The sequence below is a fragment of the Python bivittatus genome, unplaced genomic scaffold, assembly GCF_059951505.1.
Source record: "Python bivittatus isolate LINGU-HERP-01145 unplaced genomic scaffold, Pbiv_v1 ctg000580_np1212, whole genome shotgun sequence".
Classification (NCBI taxonomy): Eukaryota; Metazoa; Chordata; class Lepidosauria; order Squamata; family Pythonidae; genus Python; species Python bivittatus.
The window spans coordinates 9,152,345-9,173,657 of record NW_028277087.1 but is presented as its reverse complement, the minus strand read 5'-3'; the positions used below and the strand labels follow the sequence as shown (position 1 = coordinate 9,173,657).

Below are 21,313 nucleotides of genomic sequence, written 5' to 3'. Positions count from 1 at the left end.
CTTTAATATGGCTGATTTGCTTTGTTATGTGACTATACTGCAAATGGGGTTTTGTTAGCCTGGATTTAGAGGGTTAGGGTTAGAGCCTAGGGTACCATGGGACTTTAAAGGGATTGAAACGTGCAGATGTAGGCGGCGCGTCTCTGGCAGGCGTCTGGCTTCCTGCACGTTTTTCCTCTGCCAGGAGGAATTGAACGACGCTCCCTTAAGCAGGGCAGGACCCAACCCTCTCCTATGGCTGGGTCCTGATTCAGAGGTTAGGAATTTGCATCTGATTGCTATTTTGTCATCCTATGATTTGTCTATCCAGCTCTGTGCACGCCTTAGGCATCGAGGGAGGAGGAGGAGGAGAAGGCCATGCAATCGCTTGTAAAGGGAAACTTACTAATCCAAGCCAGATAAGGGAGGCGGCATTAAAAGCGACGCAATTAAAAAAAGGAAGGAAGAAAAAGAAAGGGGGAGGGAGGACGCAACCGAGGAAGAAAAAGAAGAAAAAAAAAGGAGGAAAGATCTGCCTGGAAGATCAAGGGGAACGTCGCGCATGGAAAGCTGAGTGGCCCAGCTGGGTCAGTGGCTGGGTTCCGGGGAATAAAGGAAGGAGCGAGAAGGAAAAATGAGGGTCCTCTTGCCTCCCTCTCTGCAAGGTAAAATAGCAACCCCGGTTGTAATCCGGTCTTCTCTAACGCGTTTTTAAAAGGCACAAACGGCCCGGGGTTCTCCAAGCGGGGTCCATGGGTGTGTGTTTGCGCGTCCAGTGTTTTGAAATTCGAGCGAATGGGAGACAAAATTGTTGGCGCTTTAGAAGAGAGCTTCATCTTTCCCCTCCCTCCCAAAGAAGGGAATGGAGGGTTTTTTTGGGGGGGGAGGATAGGACGATATAAATAAATGGCTAAATAAAGTTAATGTGCTTTACGGTGGATCCAGAGCTGGCATCGCCTCCACGTCGCTGCTTTTTTTTTCCTTCTTCTCCTACTGGCCTTGGATTCTAACTTTACTTAAAAAAAAAAAACATGGTTATATTTGAAAGCGAATGGGGGGAGGGGGCGACGGGCGGGGGCGGCTCTCCTTCGGGCCTTCATGTTTTTTCCCCCTTCTGGGTGCAAAGGAGTCCCTCGCTCTCCGTTTCCTGAGCAAGCTGGCTGAGTTAATTTTGCAATTTAATTTTAAGCGGAGGTGTTTTTTTTTTTTTTTTTAGGCTTGTTCTAAGGTAACTGTACAGCTTTAAAACTAATCTATTTGGCTCGCTTCCCCCCCCATTAACATTTGTATGGATCGCTTAGCGACCTTTCCTCCACTGTTTTTATGTTGGATTGTTCTAGGCAACGTAGGTTGATTTGCACACGCATTACTGAGTCTCGAACGAGCACTTTTTTAAAAAAAAGTCTGCATTGGTGGATCTCGTTGTAAAGCCTGATTATATATAAAAAATTAATTAATTTCGGTCTGTGGGACTGCCCTTATCTTGTACCCTTCTTTTTAACATTCCAGATCTCTCCACCTTATCCTAGAAATAGTCTTTTTAAAGATAGCATGCCATTAACAGCCTGCTTATTCAGAAGCTTCTCTCACTTGTCTGCTGGGCCTAACTACCCTAGTAAGTGCGATTATGAGTGTAGATTAAGCCAGCATTTTAGGCACTTAACAGCAACAAAGAGACAGGGTTTTTCTGTGTTCAAGTTGGAGGCACCTTCTATGCTTGCACCCCTTGTATAATGGTTAAAATGGAACATTTAACAAAAAGGGCGTATTGTACCATGAGTCTCTGTTCAGAGATTGGGCCAATTCACCTTCAAGCCCCTTTCTGTAATATCTGTTTGGAAGGACTCAAGGTCAAAGTGGTGCGTGGACTAAATGTGAAAGCATGCACTCTAGTGTGTCTGCAGCAAGGGTGAGTTGAGAGATCTGATTGCATTGACTTTTGAGGCACCAGCTGGACCAGTGTATCATGCAGGGGTGCAGCAGTATCTTTTGCTTACCTATTAGGTTTGCCTTTCGATTATTTAACCTGTGGTTTGGGAAATATTGCATTTAAAGGAAGGCACCCTTCAACTTTGTTATAATTACTGTCTGCATCCTGTGGCTATGTTTCTCCTCACTTTTGAGCTATCTCTTCATTTTGACTTCGCAGGAATTACTAGTTTGATCTCTTTAAAAAAAAAAAAGCTGAAAAACACGATTGAGGAGGACTTGGATTTTCCTTTGCAGTTCTGATTCTTTCACACTTCTCTCTATTTATCAGATTGAGAGGTAATTTCTGGTGTTTCATGGCCTTGCAATCATTGAGGCCTAGCTTCTTGGATGGACAATGGTTTTGCTCCTGCTAGGGCAACCTTATGCCCGGACATACTGTTTCTGCTCCCCTACTAAAAGTTAAGTCTAGGAGGAGTTAAAAGGTGACCCCAGCTGTTGAGAATCCAACTGCCTCTTTGTTCTTTTTATACTGCTCACTAAAGTGTGACAAAATATTGAAACTGCTTGATGATGTTAATTAGTCTGCAATGCCTCCCTACCCCCAACATTACTTTTTGAGTTGGAAAAAATTGGCTTGGTCAATGATCGCGATTTAATGAGAGAATGACTAATAACAAGTAGTCAAGGTCATCACCATTGCAAAATTTGGCATGGTGCAAATGCATGCACACACATACATAGCCTCATAGATACACATGCAGGGTACAGAGAATGTAGGTTGTACTGTATACGGGATTTCATGGATGAATACTAGCTGAATAGCTAGAGGCAGTGAAAAAAGCTGGGCAGTGTTTTTAAACCCAAAAATTTCCTAAATGATCAATGTCAACTTACCTCCTCGTCTCATTTATCAGTCTCCTAAAAATAATGTTTAGTTGATTTATGACTCCCTAATTATAACTGGCTGAGGACTTCCTAACTATATCACATCATCTTTGCTTCATTACAACTCAGGAAGTAAATTTTAATTCTTACCTCTGAGCATCTGCTATGGCTTGTTCTTCTTAACAAAATTAAATCCACTGCTCAATTCACACATCTGTTTCAGCCCATGAATGTGGTCCATGTGTGAAAGCACATCACCACGTGTAGCTCAAACAGTTCCTGCTCCTAGGCTGAATTTAGAATATGCTTCCCAGATGGGAGGGAGAAATCTGAAAATCTGATTAACGTTATGCTGTTAACTTCATTTGACAGAGAATTCTGCCCAAGGAATTAAGAGCCTTAAATTTCATGTCTGTGCATGGGGAAAACAGAGGGCATGCAAAAAACATTTGGGATCTGCACAGCTTCACATTTTGCAAATGGGGGATTGATTTGCAGCACAGATAATAGAATTCGCCATGTCTGTTAATTTGCTGTGATATAAATTGCAAAGGTACACCAAAGCCATGATAGAGAAGCATTTCTCTTTGCTGTCCATTCTGCGCATGTAACTTGCTATTTCTGCCTATCCTTAGGATGTTAATATTTGCATGTAACTAGAAAAATCCCACCAGCTTTTTCTGCTTAGCTAACAAGGGCTTCTGTAAATTGCCCTTTGTTTCACTTTCTGCCGCCTTCCAGTTTAATAAAGCGTTAATGTCTCTTGCCCAGAACAGAGCTTAGAGGAGGCTGCCTTCTGAGGTTCCAACTCAGCCATTTCTTTTATTTTTTTTCTCTTTCTCAGACTTTTGACAACTGTAATACCCTTGTCTGCAACTGGAATTGGCTCTAGAGTTTGAAGTGGTGGTGGTGGGGGAGTAAGATACTTTGGGCAAGGGGGGACTTCTTCACTTGGTAATGTTTTGGTCTTTAGATAGGAGAAAACATGATGAAGACATTATTATTAATCTTTAATTTCCAGGCATGAATTGCTTAGTTCTTGAGGAGGAACAAAAGGAGAAGACACTTTTCTCATGCTTTAATGCATTTGAAATTATTGTGTATTTTGAGACAGAGATGGAGAGTTTGGATCCTTTTTTTCTTTATTACAACCCAAAATTCAACCAATCCAAGCCGGGATCAAGAGGCACACATTTCTAATCTCTAGTTATATGTTGGTCATATGTGAGTTTGGCTATTAATAAACAGCCTAAATTAGATTAGGTAATGAGGAACAGGCACCATTATATTCACAAGAATTGAAATATTTGATATTAATTATTTAATTATTTGCCCACTTTTTTTTGCAATTTACCTGTTCATTTGTATGTGTGTGTGTGTGTGTGAATATGAGACACTCTTCAAGAAGAGTCCCACGTGGTTTACCCATGTTAATAATATTCAGCTCTTGAAAATTTCCGTAATATGAAAATTCTATCGTGGGGGGTGGAGGAATAAAAAGCTGCATGTAACTGGCATTGTGAATGTAAAATTATTAGTGTTCGTTTCCATATTCTGGGGCTTTTTGAAATTTGAAATATATTTCCTTTTTTGACTGAGATGAGGTTATTCTCAGGGAGTTTCTGACCTGTATTCCTTTTGGGGGCACATTCCGTTGTCGTATGTGTGGAAGTGCACATTTTGCACCTTTTCCCTTGAGGATATGAAAACCAGAATGCATAATTTTTGTTCATTTCCTCTGTGCGGTGCAGCCAAAGAAATTACAGAGCGTGTACACTGTCGGCCTCCTGATTGGTTCCTGCTTCCTCTGATGTCATTAAGGCACTTGCCTTGGTGAGGGTTCCATGGCAGTTGGGAAGATGGGTGCGGCCCACATGCTTTGGTGGGAGAGGGCCCTTGGCAGGAGGCAGAGAACAGGGTTGGTTGGCAGGGCTGTCCGTTAAGTTTAAATTGTGGGGGGAGTTTTCAGATCTGTTGAGTTGGTTGTAGTGGAAAATAGCTATTCAAACAGGCAATTTGATGATCCCTGAGAAGCATCTTCTCAGTTGCGGCCACTGACAGCCCGTACTCCTCCGTGAATTGATCTTTTTGCGAGCTACTGAAACTGGTAGTCCTCTTCTATCAAACGTCACCGTTGGTCCCCCTAGCATAGTGTGGTCTATGCTGGTGTTCTCCAGTTTAGTATTTTTTGGAAAATTAGGACTGCAACTTTTCAGAGTTCCCAGGCCAGGCTGCCTAGCAAACTGAGAATTGCCATTGCAGCATGCTTGGAAAGAGCCAGGTTGAGGAAGGCTCAACCTCACAGTCAGCAACTCCTTGAAGTCTTTTGCAGTACTAAACTGGAGAGATTGTGGGTGGGATCCAGCCCCTTTTTCATGCAGAGTGGAGGCTCTGCTACTTAGCTATGGCCCTTCTCTTCCTGTGGCAGTGATGATTATTTTCAAAGTCAGTTATATCTTTTCAAGCAAACTTTGATGGATCTCACAAAGTCAGATCTGGTTAGTATTTGGATGGGAGACCAACAGTAGATTCCAGAACTATAGATTAGACTGGAGAGTTGAAAAATATCCAGGAAGAAGGCAATGGCAAACCACTTCTGTTTTGTTGCTGAGACAACTCCATGTCCATACCTGTGGAGTCACCAGAATTCAAGTTTCAGAGAAACTCTTTGATACAGCCAGTGCAGTGTAGAGTTTATGGCAGTGGACTAGGACTGGGAGAAATGGGACTGGCTCAAGTTCATGCTCAAACATAGGTTCTCAATTGATGCCTTTGGGATAGTCACTATTTTGCAGTCTATCCTACATCATAGGATTGTTGTTGCAGAGATAAAAATTGAAGAAGGCATAAGCTGCTTTGAGTCTGGCAGTTTCTGTATCTAACTATAACTGGGAGGAATCCTCTATAGTCTTCTTGCTGTGCCTCCAACTTTCAGTGAAAATGCCCTACGTATTATGAGTGCATTAATTTGAGCAAGTTTGAACGAGCTTGGGGGCTCTTTGGGAAGGCGTGCATGGTCTTGTTTGCCGTTTCTGTCCATGAGAATCTTCATTTCTGCACATTTTTCCCCTCTGTAAAAAGAGCATTGTGTTCTATGACATTGTAGCGGATATTGCCAGAATATTTCTTTTTCCTAAAGAGATGATTTTCCCTGTGGTATTCAGAGGTGTTGTAGGAAGTCTTGGTGGATGTTAAGAAAATAAGGTAATAAGCTTTGGTTGCCAGGGGCAAGGAATCATGCCTAGGCGACCCAAACATAAATTAGAGAAAGTTGTTGCTGCCTCTTCTTTTTCCATCTTTTAGGCCATCAGGCTATGAATAGTAATGTGGTTATGCATGGCAAGTAGGCTAGTGAGAATTCTTGAGGTGTAGTAACTTGACCCTGTCCACCTTTTGGAAGGCCTTAAAAACCTGGCTGTTCCCTCAAGGCTTTAGGGCCAGGATTCTCATGGAGTGTGGTTTGTGTTTTTGCTTTCTGTGGATTGTTGTTTTTTTAACCGCACATATTTTATTGTTTATTTTCAAGTGTTTTTGTATCAACAACATTTCAGTTTTTTATTCATGTTAGCCACCAGGCATTATTTGATTAAGATGGGCAACCATGCAAATTTACACAGTAAATAAATTTATTTGGGCAGTTGTCTCATGAGAGATCAGTAGAAATAAAATTTAAAGTGCTGTTTGTGACAGTGTGAACATGGTCTTTATCTTGAGATTCATAATTAAGAGATGGTGGGTTGTTTCTAAGCCACAATTATTAACTGTGGATAGTGTCTTAAAAACGACACCACTGTTCCCTTCTTACCAAAGGCTTTTCTCTTTACTTCCTGGCAAAAGCTGAAAAGGTCTCTCCCACCTTCCTGTTTGTTTTAAAAAAAAAAGTTGTTCCCTTTTTTTATAATTGCTTCTGCTTTTGTTTATCTGTGCATTGTATGTACATACATGTGTCTGTAAGTATGTGAAGTTTGTAGTATCTTATTGACAAAGTTTGCTTCAGGTAGTCTTTCTTTTTTCCACCCTCCACAGGATTCAGATTAAGGCTTCTGGTCCTAATGAATTCTTCTTGCTCTGTCTCGCATATCTACCATCTCTTTATCCACCTTCTTCCTATAGACAGGCATTGGAGGAGCTACTCTCAAAAAACATAGCTTGTGCCTGGCTAGATTTTGTATAGTTCCTGACATTTGGACAAATTAGCCTTTGTTAAGAAGTCAAGTTTCTAGCTTTAATTGTCCTAATGTTTTCTCTATGTGTGTCTTTGTGTTTGCTTTTTTGGATAGGTTTTTCACTGACGCCTAGATGAAGAAGAAGAGGTGGACAACTCACAGTTTGCAGATTGTCCCTACGCCCTCCTTGGATGGAAAGAAACGTGACAGAAAAGCAGGGTTAAGCTTCAGTTCAGGGTGGCGCAGACCAACGTGGTTGTTGCATAGAACGTGGGACCTTGAACTTCAGGATCACGGCTAGTCTTTAAAGCATCATGGTGTTTGAGTAGCCTTTTAAAAAAATCTGTACAAATTTCTTTCCTTTTGGCCAAGAACAATTGACTTGCTGTCCTCCTACTGCTGTGGAAAGAGCCACCTTTTCGAAGTGGTTGATGGTGCCACAGGCTTCTCCCTGACCCACAAGTTACAAGTGCAGTCTTGTAGCCCCTTTTTAAGGTGGTTGCCCTCCCCAGAACACCTGGGGCAGAGGGCATCTCCCAGCATTCCTCACGGCGCTGACCCCGACTGATCGCTACTCTACAGCCCCTCCGCCTCCTGTGCAAAACGTAGGCTCCTCCCCTTTAGAGTGTTGCTCCGCTCCTCGGACTTCCTCTGCCAGGACACTGCCCCCTGCAGGCAGAGCCATGAAGCTGCAGGCGGTCATGGAGAACCTGCAGCGCCAACAGCGTGCCCGGCTGCAGCAGGAGATGGAGGCGCGGCAGCAACAGGACCAGTCGCAGGCCAATCCTCTGCCTCTCCCTGCACCGAATCAGACCACCATGTTGCCAGCCCCTGGCGTCACAGCGTTGGCCCGTGGCCGCAGCCAGGACCCTCCTCTTTCTGAGGAGGGGGGGGAGCCTGACAGTGCCCGGATCCAGAGGGCACAGATAGCGGCCCTGGCAGCCATGCGGGCAGCTGCGGCTGGCCTCAGACAGTCGTCCAGCCCAGTTGGGTCGGAGGAGAGCCATTCTTCCGAGGAAGAGGAAGAGCTTATAGGGGAAGAGGAAGAGGAGGAGGAGGAAGAAGACGACGGTGAATACCCCCGAGAAATGGGCTCAGAAGAAGAGGACATGTAAGTCTTCTCTGAGGCTCATCCAGCACTTCTTGCTCACTGTGTGGGTGGGAAGAGGCTGTATGTGTCAGCATCCTCATAAGGGGTTCAGATGTTTAAGTTGTGAAGGCTCATCTTTGAATGTAGGTGACCCTACATAGTGCAGAGGCCACAAATGAAGGGGCATCCATGGGGATGTGTGTTTGTCAAAAAGTCAAGATGGCATCTGTGCGATCAAAACTCTGCCCCTTTGTTACAGGCATCACTTGCATGACACATTAAAAGGGCAGAGTTTCAATTTACAGTATATAACAAGCAACGGCCATCTTGCTTTTTTGACAACCCCCTCCCCCCCCGCCACAGAAGCCACCACCCCAGAGACCTTTCAGGTTTCTTTTTTCTCAACCAAATTGTAATTTTTAATGTGACCAAAGCAGGACATTATTGAATGCATGACTGGACAGTAATTGTATGAAGTATTTTTAATGTTAGTGAAATGTCCAGTGAAATAAAATGAAATGTAATTTTTGCCCTGGCCCCTAAGTGCTATTTGTCAGATGTGAAGGAGTGGACTTTAGCCTGAATAAAGGTGTGCCTCCCTGCCCTAAACCTAAGGCTTTATATACGTTGACATTGGAATGGAAGGTAGGGGCAGAGCTGTATATGCTACCCCATAGTATTTGTGCTAAAACATGTGGTTCACAAAATTTCTGAGCTCTCTCAGAAAGCCAAGGGCTTCCTTTCCCCTGGATGGTGTCTAATATTTCATTCTCTTTGTTTTGCCTTGGGTGAGGGAGTAGCCATTTTATACTTCCATAGGAAAAGATGCAGCCCAGGCATGAGGGATTCTATTGCAAACTAAATAAACTTGAGTCTCTCTTTTTATTTAATGATTTCTTTTAAGTTAAAAGGTGCCATTCACCCCCCCCCCCCAAATGGGGTGGGAGAAGTAGATAACAACATGAACAAAATGAGTTGTTTTGTGACTTGAAAATCACACAGAACATTGCAGAATGCTTGGAAAAAAAGATTGTCTCTTGTTTGACTGCTCTTGCTCTTGATTTGGTAATTCGGTGTGTTTCTCCTGCAGGCTTCTGTGCCCCTCCCTGGTGTTGTTGGGGTCAGGAGACAATAAAACCAGAGCTCTTAAGGCAAAACCAGTCTGGCTAGTTTTTAATGCCTGGGGCTTTTGATTAAGTTCCTGATCCTCGTTTGAAATTTTCCAAGCAATTTAAAACAAAAAACCACAAAGGGGGCGGAGGGGGGGAAGAGAAGCCATTTTTCTAGAATCTGTTGAGGGGAGTGAAGTATGTCTAAATATTCCTTTGTTTACTCAGCAGTCAGATACTTTTACACTCCCAACCTGGTAACCTTCAGGTCTCTTGGAGTTTGGTTCCCATAACTGGCTGGCTTACCTCAAGATGGCCTCTGTAATGCAGGAGGGGGGAACCTCAAACCAGGCTTTGTGAAGCATGCCAAGGGCTGTACCCCTAAAGCCAGTAGAGCCAGAGTCCCAGTTTTTGTGGTTTTTCAGTGTTCTTAAGGAATGAAGTGGTGTCTAAAGTTTCAGCAGGGCCTAGAGTACCTATTTTTCCCCTTAAGCCCCTCTTACCTCGCTCCCCCTTTTGGGGTCTGAGAGCATATCTGGAATATTGCAAGCCTGTGGTGGTTGCAGTCACATTAAACTGTGTTATGGGAAATCTGCCTACTCCCAGAATGGCTGCCATGGTGGGCATAGTCAGTCCCAAAATAATTATTGGAATGCTGCCTGTCATTTTTAAGAGACTTACTGGGGCCCAAAGGCATTGCTGCAAATAACTATGATGCAAGGCTCTGGTGCTTTGCAAGGTGCCAGCTTTCTATTTAATTATTTTAAACTAAATGTGCCTTTTATTAAAGCCTGATGGGCATCAGGGAGATATCTGGAGGCATATTGGAGCCCAAAGTCACCATTTTGACTTACCCTGCTTTAGGTATTCACATCTTCTTCCTTATAATTCTCTCCCTCCTTCAGGAAGGGCAAGTGGGTTGAAGATTTTGAAGAAGACCTGGGTGAGGAGGAAGAAGAATATGAGGAAGAAGAAGAAATGGTGGAGGGAGGGCTTAGCTCCAGTGCAGTGGCTACATCAAGCCCTAGCACCCCATTTCTCCACAAACAGCAGACCCCCCAGCAATACCGAGGAGAACCTTCCAGACTGGTAGGGGGACAAGAACGGGGCCCTTCTGGGGTTCCCCAGCAAAGCCTGTCACAGCTGCAGCCCCAAGTCCTGGACCATGGAGATTGGACTTATGAAGAACAATTCAAACAGGTAAGGAGCTGTGAAACATCTTTTCTTCCTATCGTTAGTCGGTAATCCCTGTCAATCTCACACTTGGCCTGTTGGGAATTCTCTCTGGGATCAAACATAGCAGTCTGGTGTTATAAAGGGTTGTGGAAGAGCTAGGGTTGAGAGTACTCTAAATCAAGAGTCTTAAATCAGCAGGGTAAGCAGACAAAATCTTCAACATGTTTCCTGTAATCCATATTAAATGTATAGTTTGTGTTGCATAATTCTTTCATTATATTTGCAGTTTTAAGACAACTTCTGCTAGTTGCTGCTAGTTTTACAAAGATAAACGAGGTAAAACATTACAAGTCCCATTTCCCCATAAAACAACAGAAATCACTTATTCAGTGATTCTGCTGGTCAAGATGTTGCTTTTTCCTTTCCAACCAGTGAGGACCAGAACCTTGTTTCCATTTGTTGTGGGGGGATATTTAGGAATTGAATTTATGCATGAGATAACTGCTTTAGCCTGTGGCTTCTTGAACTTTATGCTGGTGGAAGGGATTAAGATGGGACTGAGCTGAAGCTACAAATCAAGTTTGCAATTTTGCATTGTGGAATATCCTTTTCCCCCAGTTTGTTTAATTATACAATATATGTGCTGAAAAGCTTGACTTATACTTTTAGAAAATACTAATTGAGAGTGGTGTGATTTGGAGGCACTATCACCTTCCTGCGGGGAAGATCAGCTGTATAAATATTTTCAGGGGGTACAGTTTGGGAAGTATTTCTTTAATTTAGGGACAAAAGGAGGAGGCATAGTAGAGATAGAGACTTAAAAATTATAGGTAGAATGGAGAACATTGTTAGGGCTTTGGGATCCACCAATTAGTTTCATTTACTCATTTAGAATACTTGTATATTGTCAATCAGACAGTGCATACCCAGGGAGTATACACATTAAAGATATTTCTCACACAGAAAAAATACAATAATATAAGCATATTTGAAATGTAGTGGCAGAATATCTAAAATAATTTGGCAGGAATCATAAGTAGGGCAGAATTAACTAATAGAACTGCCTCCCGGTATCATTATGGCTGGCTGCTGGCATATGGGGTTTTAAAATCTGTTCGGATGAATTAACAGAGGAGGATACCTTCTCCAGTCCAACATTCATCAGATGGATGGGAGTTGCAGTTCTGTTGAATAATACCCAGCCTGAGTGGCCAGAGTTCTTGGTTTGAATGTTCTAACCATGTGAATTCTAGGAATTGCTGTCCTTAGCTTTGTAGAAGTCGGAAGGAAGTACTGTTAATGGCTTATGGTTAATAGAACCTCTGTGTTCAGAGGCAGCTTTCCTTTGAACGTCAGATGCTGTTAGCTGATGAACGGTAAACTTTCCAGAAGCACCCAGATGTCCATTGTAGAAAGCAGCTTGGTGAATTCTTTGCATCTTAAAATATACATACAGGTAGTCCTCAACTTACGACCACAGTTGGGACCAGAACTTCCATCACTAAGCGACACAGTCATTAAGTGAGTAATGCCTGATTTTACGACCTTTTGCCACAGTTGTAAAACGAATCACATGGTGGTTAAGTGAATCTGGCATCCCCCTTTGACTTGGCTTGTTGGGAGTCCCCTGGGAAGGTCGCAAATGGTGATCATGTGACCCTGGGACACTGCAACCGTCGTAAATACATGCTGGTTGCAAAGTGCCTGAATTCTGACCAGTGACCCACGGGGATACTGCGTTGGTCATAAGTGCAACGACTGGTTGTAAGTCACTTTTTTCAGTGCTGTCGTAGCTTTGAACAGTTATTAAACAAATGGTTGTAAGTCAAGGACTACTTGTATGTGAGATGCTTAGTATTCTTACATGCTCATTGAGTCTATCAGTGATGGTTTCATTTTTGAGCCTTAATTTCCTCTCTATAATTCTTTTCATGTTTCTGAGTCTAAAGGCTGTTAATAAAAGTATTCTGTACATTTATTTTATTTTTATTTATTTGGTAAATTTATGTAGCTGCCCATCTCATATATATGACACTGAGTGAGATGCTATCTCTATGTTCTGTATCAGAAGTAGAAGTTTCTGGGAAGTTTGAAGTAGATCAGCTAAAATTCTCTTTTTCTTCAGTGTCAACAACATAATTTTTTTCTTTCCCTCCCTGAAATAATACTGCTGGAAAGAAGTTTTGGGATAACTTGAGGTGGGTCTTTATGTGGAAGGACTGTGAGTTCTGCCTGTTTCTAGTATTGCACACAAATGTGTGGGTTCAGAATGATTTGACACATAAATGCAAGTCTTTGGCACCAGGCTCCAACTGGTAAATTTTGGCACTCTACTACTCCTCAAAAAAAAAACAAAAAAACACCACCCTGGAAACCCACCCACTCTTCTTTTATGAGGACTCAAATTAGATTTCCTCATTCTTGTAAACAGAATTGTTTGTCTTCCGTTCTCACCTCCTTTTGGATGCTTTTCCTAAGATAATCTCTTTTTTGATAGAAAGAGAAAGCAGATTTTTCCATTTGAAACTTAGCAGAATGGAAGTCTGCAGAGAAGCTTGTTAGTCTTGAAATATTTCTCCCCAGGCAAAACTGACCAGCATCAGCTGGCCTCTTCCTGAACTCTGCAATAAAAGCTGGGCTATTTGGAACAAGTTTGTTCAGGCTTCAGTTCTTTCTTACTTTGCCCTCTGAGCTGAGATTGAAATAGAGTTGAAACTATTTTTTTAATGCAAGAACAGATTGGAAAATCTTACACAGATTCTGCACGAGTTTGTGTGTCTGGATTTTTACTCATAAATTCTTAAAATATTATATGTAAAGAGAGCTCTAGATAGGGGCTGTGGGTTTTGTTTCGCCTGGATATGGGCAAAACACACCCTTTTTGGGCAAAAATTACCTGAGGTACAGCTATGTTGTGTTCCCCACAACCTTTCTTTTGATTTTGAACATATGGAAATGCTTGTTCTTCATTTTTCCTTGGTGTTTAATCACAAGCAAGTCCTTACGGATATGAGAGGATAGCTTGAAAGAGGATAGCAATGTCCAATAAATGCCTAGAATGGGGGTATATCTCTTTGTGTGGAAGGAAATAAAAGGGCAACTTTTAAAGGAGGAGTTTAACTTTTATGCTTCTCTTTGAGCTACTGAGAAGTATCCTTTGGGGTGACTGTTCCAACCTGTTGAAGCTAAATGTGTTTTGCTTTTGGGGAACATTCTTACTTTATCTAGCAAACATGGATTCTTGTATAAAATTGCTTGTAAAAGCTGGCTTTTTGCTTCAATATTGATTTAATTATCTCTGTATAACTGATCAGCAGAATACCTACAGTAATGGAGATTGAGGATTTGTGCCTAAACAAAACCATGCTGCTGTTTTGTAGAATGCTTGTACACATGCCTGCCTTTGAATGTGATAGCTTAAATTTCACATGTTACTTTTCACTCCTGTCCCCATGGATTATATGTTGAGCTGAATATATGGTAATTAGGTACTGGTTGTCTTATTATCATTTAATAGCAACTCTCAATGCAGATCTGCTTGCAGTTATTGTGTTTGATTCCCACTGCATGGCTGTAGAATCTTTTTGAGGATAAGGAAGTTTTTAATGGGATCTTTTTTCTCCCTCTGACAGTTGATACAAGGGATATGGTATATAACTAATGAAAAGCCCAATCCAAGAAGGAACACATTAATTTAACAGTGCCAACTTTTCTCATCACCAGATCTTTTCTCTCTCCCCCCCCGCCCCCCATTTTTAAAAACTTCTTTCCTGCTGCCTCCCTTCCTGCTTTTCTGTTTGATCAGTCTGGACTGGGTATTGAATCAAAAAAGCCTTAAAGCTAATAGAAGGAAATAGTTCTTTGCAAGCTTTCTCCCTAGAGGCAGAGTCTCCTTTGATGTGCTAGTTGTAAATACATTGAGAATTTGGGGTGGAAGGGATGATCAGGAGATTCCCCCTCCTTTTTGTCCAAACAGCAGCAGATGGAATCCAGATGGAGAAAGAGAAAGTAGCAGGAGGGGGTAAAAAGACCCATTTTTCAGAGGGTCACAGGAGTACTGTGGAATTCCTTAGTTTTTTATTCAGTATTTGTATTTTTGGAATTTTTAGTTACATTAAAATAATGGCTTAAAAAAACTATAATTCAGTGATTCCTACACTGGCCAAACTTGTGCTAAAAGGATTGTTTTTGATGGTGTCTGCCTGTAAAAAGGGCTTCCCACTGTGTCTGTGGATGACTCATAGACTCAGTGTTGGAAGGGAACCTTAGTCTGGAGCACTCCTAGCATCGGAATCTTTGGTCTGCAAGGGCGTTCATCTCTCTTGATGGGAGGTAATTTTGCCCTGTTGTGCATTAAGTGCAATCACTCAGTTGCTCCTGAAACATTCAGTTACTCCCAGACCGAGACCCTGACAGTCACTTTGTAGGTTGAGAGCATTTATGTTCTCCAAGCAGCAGATCATATTGAGCATCAAGATGTAGCAGAATTCCCTGCTTTTGGGAAGGCATACTCCCACATGTTCTAAAAAGCAAACAATTTTGCATCGTAAGTCTGAAAGTGTCTTCCATATATAAAAAAGAGAAAATTCAGGATAATGCTATCTGATTCTGTTGGTATGGGGGTAGGACCTCATCTCCAGAATCTTGCAATCTGTGGAGAGGAATGGTTGGAGAGAAAGACAAGATAAGAGACCAAAGACTCTGAAGTATTAATGTGCTCAAATGCAATTTGCATATTTATGCCAGGTTGGTAAAATATGCATTGTAGATTCCTTTTGGAATGCAAGCAAGACTCGAAACCTCTGGTTGCAGAGCCCATATTTAGTTAAGTTTTCTTTGCAAAATTCAGAGGGTATTACAGTAAAAACCCACATCAATATACAATGAAATTATACAAAGTAGAATGGGAAAAACATTGAAGTGTTCCCCATTCCCCCATTTTTTTAAAAGTAATTTGAATAACAATGACATGGAAAAAGAGACGAAAATGGAGATATAATGATCATGTCTTCATTCCATCTGCCAAAAAAAGTTTTCAGCTCAGTGTATCTAGGCAAAAGTTATATGTGGTGCATATGTGTGTATATGTTGCATGCATACCAGTTGTCTCTCTTGATTTGTGCTTTGACCATTTGATATACTTGTTTTCTGCTAATGCAAGATCCTTTTTCTAGGTAGTCCTTTCACTGCTTTTGAGCTATTCTTGTTCCCCAGGCCTGTGTAAGGAGGAAGAGAGTGTTGTCCCTCTTTTGCTACCTCTGTTATTTGTTCTTCATTGCCTAGTGGGCTCCAAAATGTTTAGTTCCTGTTTACTGAATTCTCAGCTTCACCTTCACCCTCTTCTAAGTAAAGAGAACTAAACCTGTGTTCTGTTGCATTCCCCTCCCATCCAATGCAAGAAAGACCAACCCTTCCCCCCTCCCTCCCTTTCATTCTGTTCTTTCTTAGTTTCCCTCAAGCGTTAGGCTATGGGTGAACATAGGGTGACATCACCCAACTCAGCCAGTACCTAGGAAGGTGCTCAAACACCAGGCTGCAATGATGAACTGTTTTTAACTTGTCGTTTTCTTGTGATTGTAAACTGTTTTCAGATATTTTGTAGGAAGCCATATTGTAAAATAAAAAACTAATAAACATTGCACTGAGGCTGTTTTAAATGAAAGACCATTAGTTGCCTTAGTCTAGGCATTCTTCCTTTCCCACTACTAGCCAACTTCCCTGCCTCTGCCACCTCCCCAAGGCAAAGCTCCACTCCTAGGAACTTTGCTTGTGTCTTGAAAGTCAGAGTTAAGAAGTCACCCTGTATCTTTGCCAAGGCCTTCTGCCCGGGACAGCCCCTGTGGTAGTTTGGCAAGTCCTGTCTCATGTATCCTGTTAGCCCCGTCTTGTTTACATTCCTGTGTTCCTTTTTTTCCCAGGCATCTGCTTGCCAAGGCTGTAGCCTATCAGCAGGGCTTGGAGAGCATTCAGAAAGAAAGAAAGGAAGGGAAGGGGGGGGGGAAGTTGGAAGAGGGCCAATTGGAACTCGCTGCCAGATGCTTAACCGAGCAAACCACTGGCAGGGATCCAAAGGTGAACACCACATGCTTGCCTCTCCCTCCCTCTGACATATGTTGGGAAAAGCTTTTCTCAGGGCAGGCCAGCCAGCAGTTCTTGGTGTGTTTCTCTTTCACGTTGCTCAGTGGCTCTCGCGAAAAGCTCCATGCGTTCCAAAGCGGATTCATAGAGTCCTAGAGTTGAAAGGGACCTGCTCTTGCACAGTGTATGAAACCAAATCAGACAGATGGCTGACCAGCTTTTGCTTGAATGTACCCAGTGAAAAGAAGCACCCCACCTCTCTTGATAATCCATTCTACTGTCCTACTGCTTTTACTGTTAGAAAGGTTTTTTCTAAATTCAACCAGAATCTGCCATCCTGTAATCTAAGACCATTATTCTATGTCTTGCTCTCTGGAACAGTAGAGAGCAGATTGTGGCCCCCTTCTGTGTGGTAGCATTTTTCAAGTACCCAAAGGAGTAGCATCTTCAGTTCCCTCAATCTCAGGTCATAAGCCTTAATGTCTAATTCCCTGGTCATCTGTGTTGCTTTTATTTTGAATCTTCTCCAGTTTGTCTGAATCCTTAAAATTTTTGCTTCTCCTACGCGTGCGGGGGTGGGGTGGAGAGGTGTGTGTGCATAGTATTCTAGCTTGGTGTGACCATATTCCTATTGATTCATTCTCCAGTGTTATTTCTGGAAAGGAAAAGTAATGATTTGACACAGCTGAAGTTTGGGACATGGGAGGAAAGTTTACCATAGTAAAGGACAAATGATAGCCCCAAAGCAGGATGTATGGAATTCTGATGCAGAGGAGAGCTGGTGTGTCCCACCATTCAGTCATCCAGTTGCCACCACTGATGGACAGTGTCTGAGTGCCCAGATAGGCCAATGATCCAAACACCCTGCCCTGTCCTTTCTTTGTCCAAGGAAGAGTTCATCAACTAGCTATTGATACAGATGGGAAGCAAGCAATTCCTGTCTGAATTGGCCACTCTTGTAGGCTCCAACTAATGTAAAAGGGTATCAAAGCTCTACAGAGACAAAGTGGTAGGAGAAAGGTAAAATTGTTTTCATGCCATGATTGCTCTTGCCCCACCTTCCCCAGCCTGGCATTCTTAGAGACTTCAATTCCCATTGTTCCCAGCCAGCAAGGACTATATTGGGTTGATGAGAGTTGGAGTCCCATACTGAGTCAAGTTTCTTCCTTTCTATTAAGACTTTACTCACCATTGTCTTCCTAGTCATTTTATTGTAAACAGCTTCCCTAAAATTTATGGTGCAACCTTGGCTCCTTAAGAGAGAGAGGATGTTCAAAAGAGATCTTGTTAATGGCCTGAGTCACTTCACATTATAGGAGTGTACCAAGAATTTGGCATTATAATACAGTATAAAAGCAACAATAGGTCGTGATTTTTACACAGGGTTAAATTTTTCTAATTTTGGATAGTGTTGGAATGTGGAGAAGGGACTCCCAAGTTCACCACAAAGGCTGATATGCAGAAAGTCTTCTAAGTACTTGGACTTCCAAGTGTTTTAAGGCTTTATCAGTAACCACCACCAATGATCAAGAAATGCATCTAGGAAACAATGGTAGAAAACCTGTAGCCATAGGCATGCTAAACCATAACTTCCAGCATCTGGAGAGCCATAGGTTTGTTAGCCTTGGCTGTAGCTTAATAATTGGGAGGTAATGATCAATGTAGCTTGCTCCATCCACATGAATCTACCTTATTCCAGGTCAAACTGTTTATCCATCTGCTGTGGATAACCGTAGCTTTTTGGGACCTGGGCAACAGGGAGTGGTTTTTTTTCCATTATCTGTTACTAGAGATTGTTTGTTTGTTAGATTTGTGGCCTGTATTTTCTCAAAGGGAATCAGTAGGATGCATTGACTGCATTGTCTACTAAAGGGATAGATGAATTTGAGAAAGCAATACTCTGTACCTGAGAGTCCTTGAAATTCTTCTCATTCTCTTCTATCAGATGCATTTATTTGTTAGATTTTTATTCTACTTCTTGTTTGGGAGCTCAAGGTGGCATATATAGTATTCCTTCCTCCTTCTCTTCCCCACAACAACAATCTTAGTTTTGGCTGAGAGAGAAGGACTGGCCTAAAATAACTCCATGAGGGTGAGGGTGGACGAACTTGGTTCTTCCTGCTCTTAGTTTTCAGCACTATGTGACTCTGGCTGTTGAGCTGAGAGGGAGGGACTGGCCCATAGTCCCCCAGGGAGTGGGGGACTAGAGTCTGGGTCTAACCCCTCCTAGTCTAGTGCCTTCACCATTCTATCATCCTGAGAACCTCCATGGCCAGGAGGGACTAGAACCTGGATCTCTTTACTCTTAGACCAGCACCTTCACTGTTATACCACCCTGGCTCTTGGCCCAAGAGGGAGGAACTATCCCAAAATCACCCAAGGAGCTTTCATGGCTGAGGGCAGACTAGAACCTGGGTATTCCCACTTCATGCAACATCTTAACTATTATGCCACACAGGCTCTCTTTTAACTGAAGAATCTGAGGATTAAGTCCATGACTCTCAGCCTGTGAAACAAGTGCTTTGACACAAAGCTGTGAACCTTCTGTACCCAATTTGTCTGTCTGTCCAGATCACCTTATTAGCTGGGAACTGGGTTTTCACTCAGGAATATCACGGATAGGCAGTTGGGCATCTTCTAAACATTTTGTATTATACTTTACATAAACCCATCCCAGTGTGTGTGCCTGAGTACGCGCACTGGACAAGGATTGTGAAGGGCATATTCTGGAAGAGAATCAGGTGCTTGTGTCCTGTTTGCACATAGATTATGAGGATGTGCTGTATGAATACGCTATGCTGGTAATTATTTGACAGTGTTGTGGTGTTTCAGTCCAATTAAATTGTCAGATCTTACCATGCTTGAGGCTTGTTTTTCTTTCTTTAAAAGGTGTGCATGTTTGTTTCATAGAAACTGCCAGAGTTAATGGAAAACTTTCAACTGACTTTAACTTCTGACAGGGCTTCCCCTTTTTTTTTCTTTCTCCCTTCCCCTCCATCATTCAAAATAGGGGTTCCCACGGCAGCCATTTCCTCCTCCTTTCCCACTGTACACCTCTTGTTTTCTTGTATGACATTTGCATCATTTTGCAGAATTCAACTGGCTTAACAGGGTTCTTCTTCCTTCCTGTTCTACCTTGTTTCAGAGAAAATTTCTGTACAGGCCCTTGGCAAATGTCTCTCTCTAGTCTCTTCCAGTTTTGTATGTTTTGCCCTCAAATTTGTATCATCCTAATGCTGCATTAATTGGTGGTGTTTGTGTATAAAGTTTTAAAGGCAGTTTGGTTATTTATTTATTTGCTGGGACTTATACTGCTCCCATTTAGAGAAACCTTGAGTGGCTGACATTCTATTTTTTTAATAACAAAATTAAATAAAACAGTATCACAAAAAGACAACTAGCAATAGGAAATAAAATAGCTTTATTACCTTAATTTGCAAAAAGGAAAGATTGTCCTTCCCAAATTCAAAGAAACCCAGCAATCCTTAACTTCACTTCCCCCCTACTCCCACCTCCTAATAGTGGTCTCCGGATGTAGCTTTCCAACATTGCAATCCTAGGGCAGTTTGTTAGTTGGAGGATAGGAGGGGAAGAATAAGCTCCATACAGCGGCTTCTGCCTGATCTCATCCATTAACCAGAGAAGGGTCTCTCCTTTCTCGGGAGCTGAGATTGCCTTCCTCCCTTCCTACAAAGCGACTGAGTGGTATTTTTTTCTACTGCTGGGGATCTGGGCCAACTTGGTTTTCATATATTTTTTCAAAATGTACACTGAGAAACACATTTTAGTAACATTCACTGAACAGCTTGCAAATGATGTTTAAGAAGTATGAAACCCACCCCACTGTAACAAACTGCTGTGTTGCACATCCCACTGGGAGTCTCAGCTCTGGGCCGTTGCTATCAGAATTTGCAGCTCCTCCATAATACAGGACAATTTTTTCCCCACTCTTCCCCAGTTATGCAAGATTTGGTGAGATGCTGCAAAATCTTTCTTGCTTGGTGAGTCAGAAACCTGACAAAGCAGTTTGAGACATGGCCTATACACATTTCCGGTGCAATTTCCTTCCTTCTCTTCCTTCCTCCTCCTCCTTCTATGCCCCCCCCCACCCCCTATGCAACCTTAAAGCTGCTGCAATATTTCCCAGCAATGAAATCTTTTGTTGTAATTATATACTGGAAAGAGTTGATTGGGTGTCTTTGTTAGATTTGGCCCCAAATGACAAAAGTCTTGTGGTGGGGAAAATGCTGTCATTGTGCTGTGCTCACATGCTCCAGACCTGAAAGGAGATGTAGTCAGGCATTTTAGATTGGGGGGAAAAAACTGAAATTAAGTGTAGGAAGAGAGATGGTAAAAATAAAGTGTTTAGAAAGTGAACTTCCCTTTCTTGCAGTACTTGAAACCTGCATTGCCTAATAAAATAGATACAGGATTTGTCTAAAATTCTTATTTTAAAGTTTAAACAAATCTATGGGGGATAACATTTCTATTTATGTTTAGAATGTTAGATTTCCCTTCACTGGACAAGATCAAATAGTGGGACAGCCATGTGTCTGAGATGCTTAATTTGGATTCCTGCATTGAGCAAGGAATTGGACTCTGAGTAGTCTAAATTGTACAAGGACAGGGACCTGTGACTCTTACTGCTAAGAAGCTGGATATCCAGTGTGGTGCTCCAGGGTACTAATGTCTCTTGCCCACAACGCTCTGCATTATTATTTTTTATTTTTTACTTTAAAAAACTGGCATGCTGCAACAAGATGGCCCACCCTCCCTTATATTTTTCTCTCTGAGGGCCCTACAAGCTGTTTTTAGATAATAAAAATAATGGGCTGCTGCTTTGGAAATGGGTCCACCTATCTAGAAAGGGGGCAAAGGGCAAACACAGGAAGCATCCT

The 21,313-nt window shown here is 42.2% G+C and overlaps 1 protein-coding gene across 2 annotated transcripts in view; it reads left to right on the top strand.

Moving 5' to 3' along the window:
- Positions 1 to 210: 210 nt before the first annotated feature.
- Positions 211 to 21,313, top strand: part of ARID3A (AT-rich interaction domain 3A) — a 75,556-nt gene continuing 54,453 nt past the window's right edge. The window contains exons 1-3 of one of the 2 annotated variants that reach the window (XM_088149537.1): positions 211 to 644; positions 7,077 to 8,073; positions 10,067 to 10,361. In XM_088149537.1, coding sequence (XP_088005663.1) covers positions 7,646 to 8,073; positions 10,067 to 10,361 — 723 coding nt within the window. In that variant the 5' untranslated portion in view covers positions 211 to 644; positions 7,077 to 7,645. Of the gene's footprint in view, positions 645 to 1,735; positions 1,889 to 7,076; positions 8,074 to 10,066; positions 10,362 to 21,313 lie in introns of those variants that run through there. The other variant, XM_088149538.1, reaches the window with a different exon arrangement.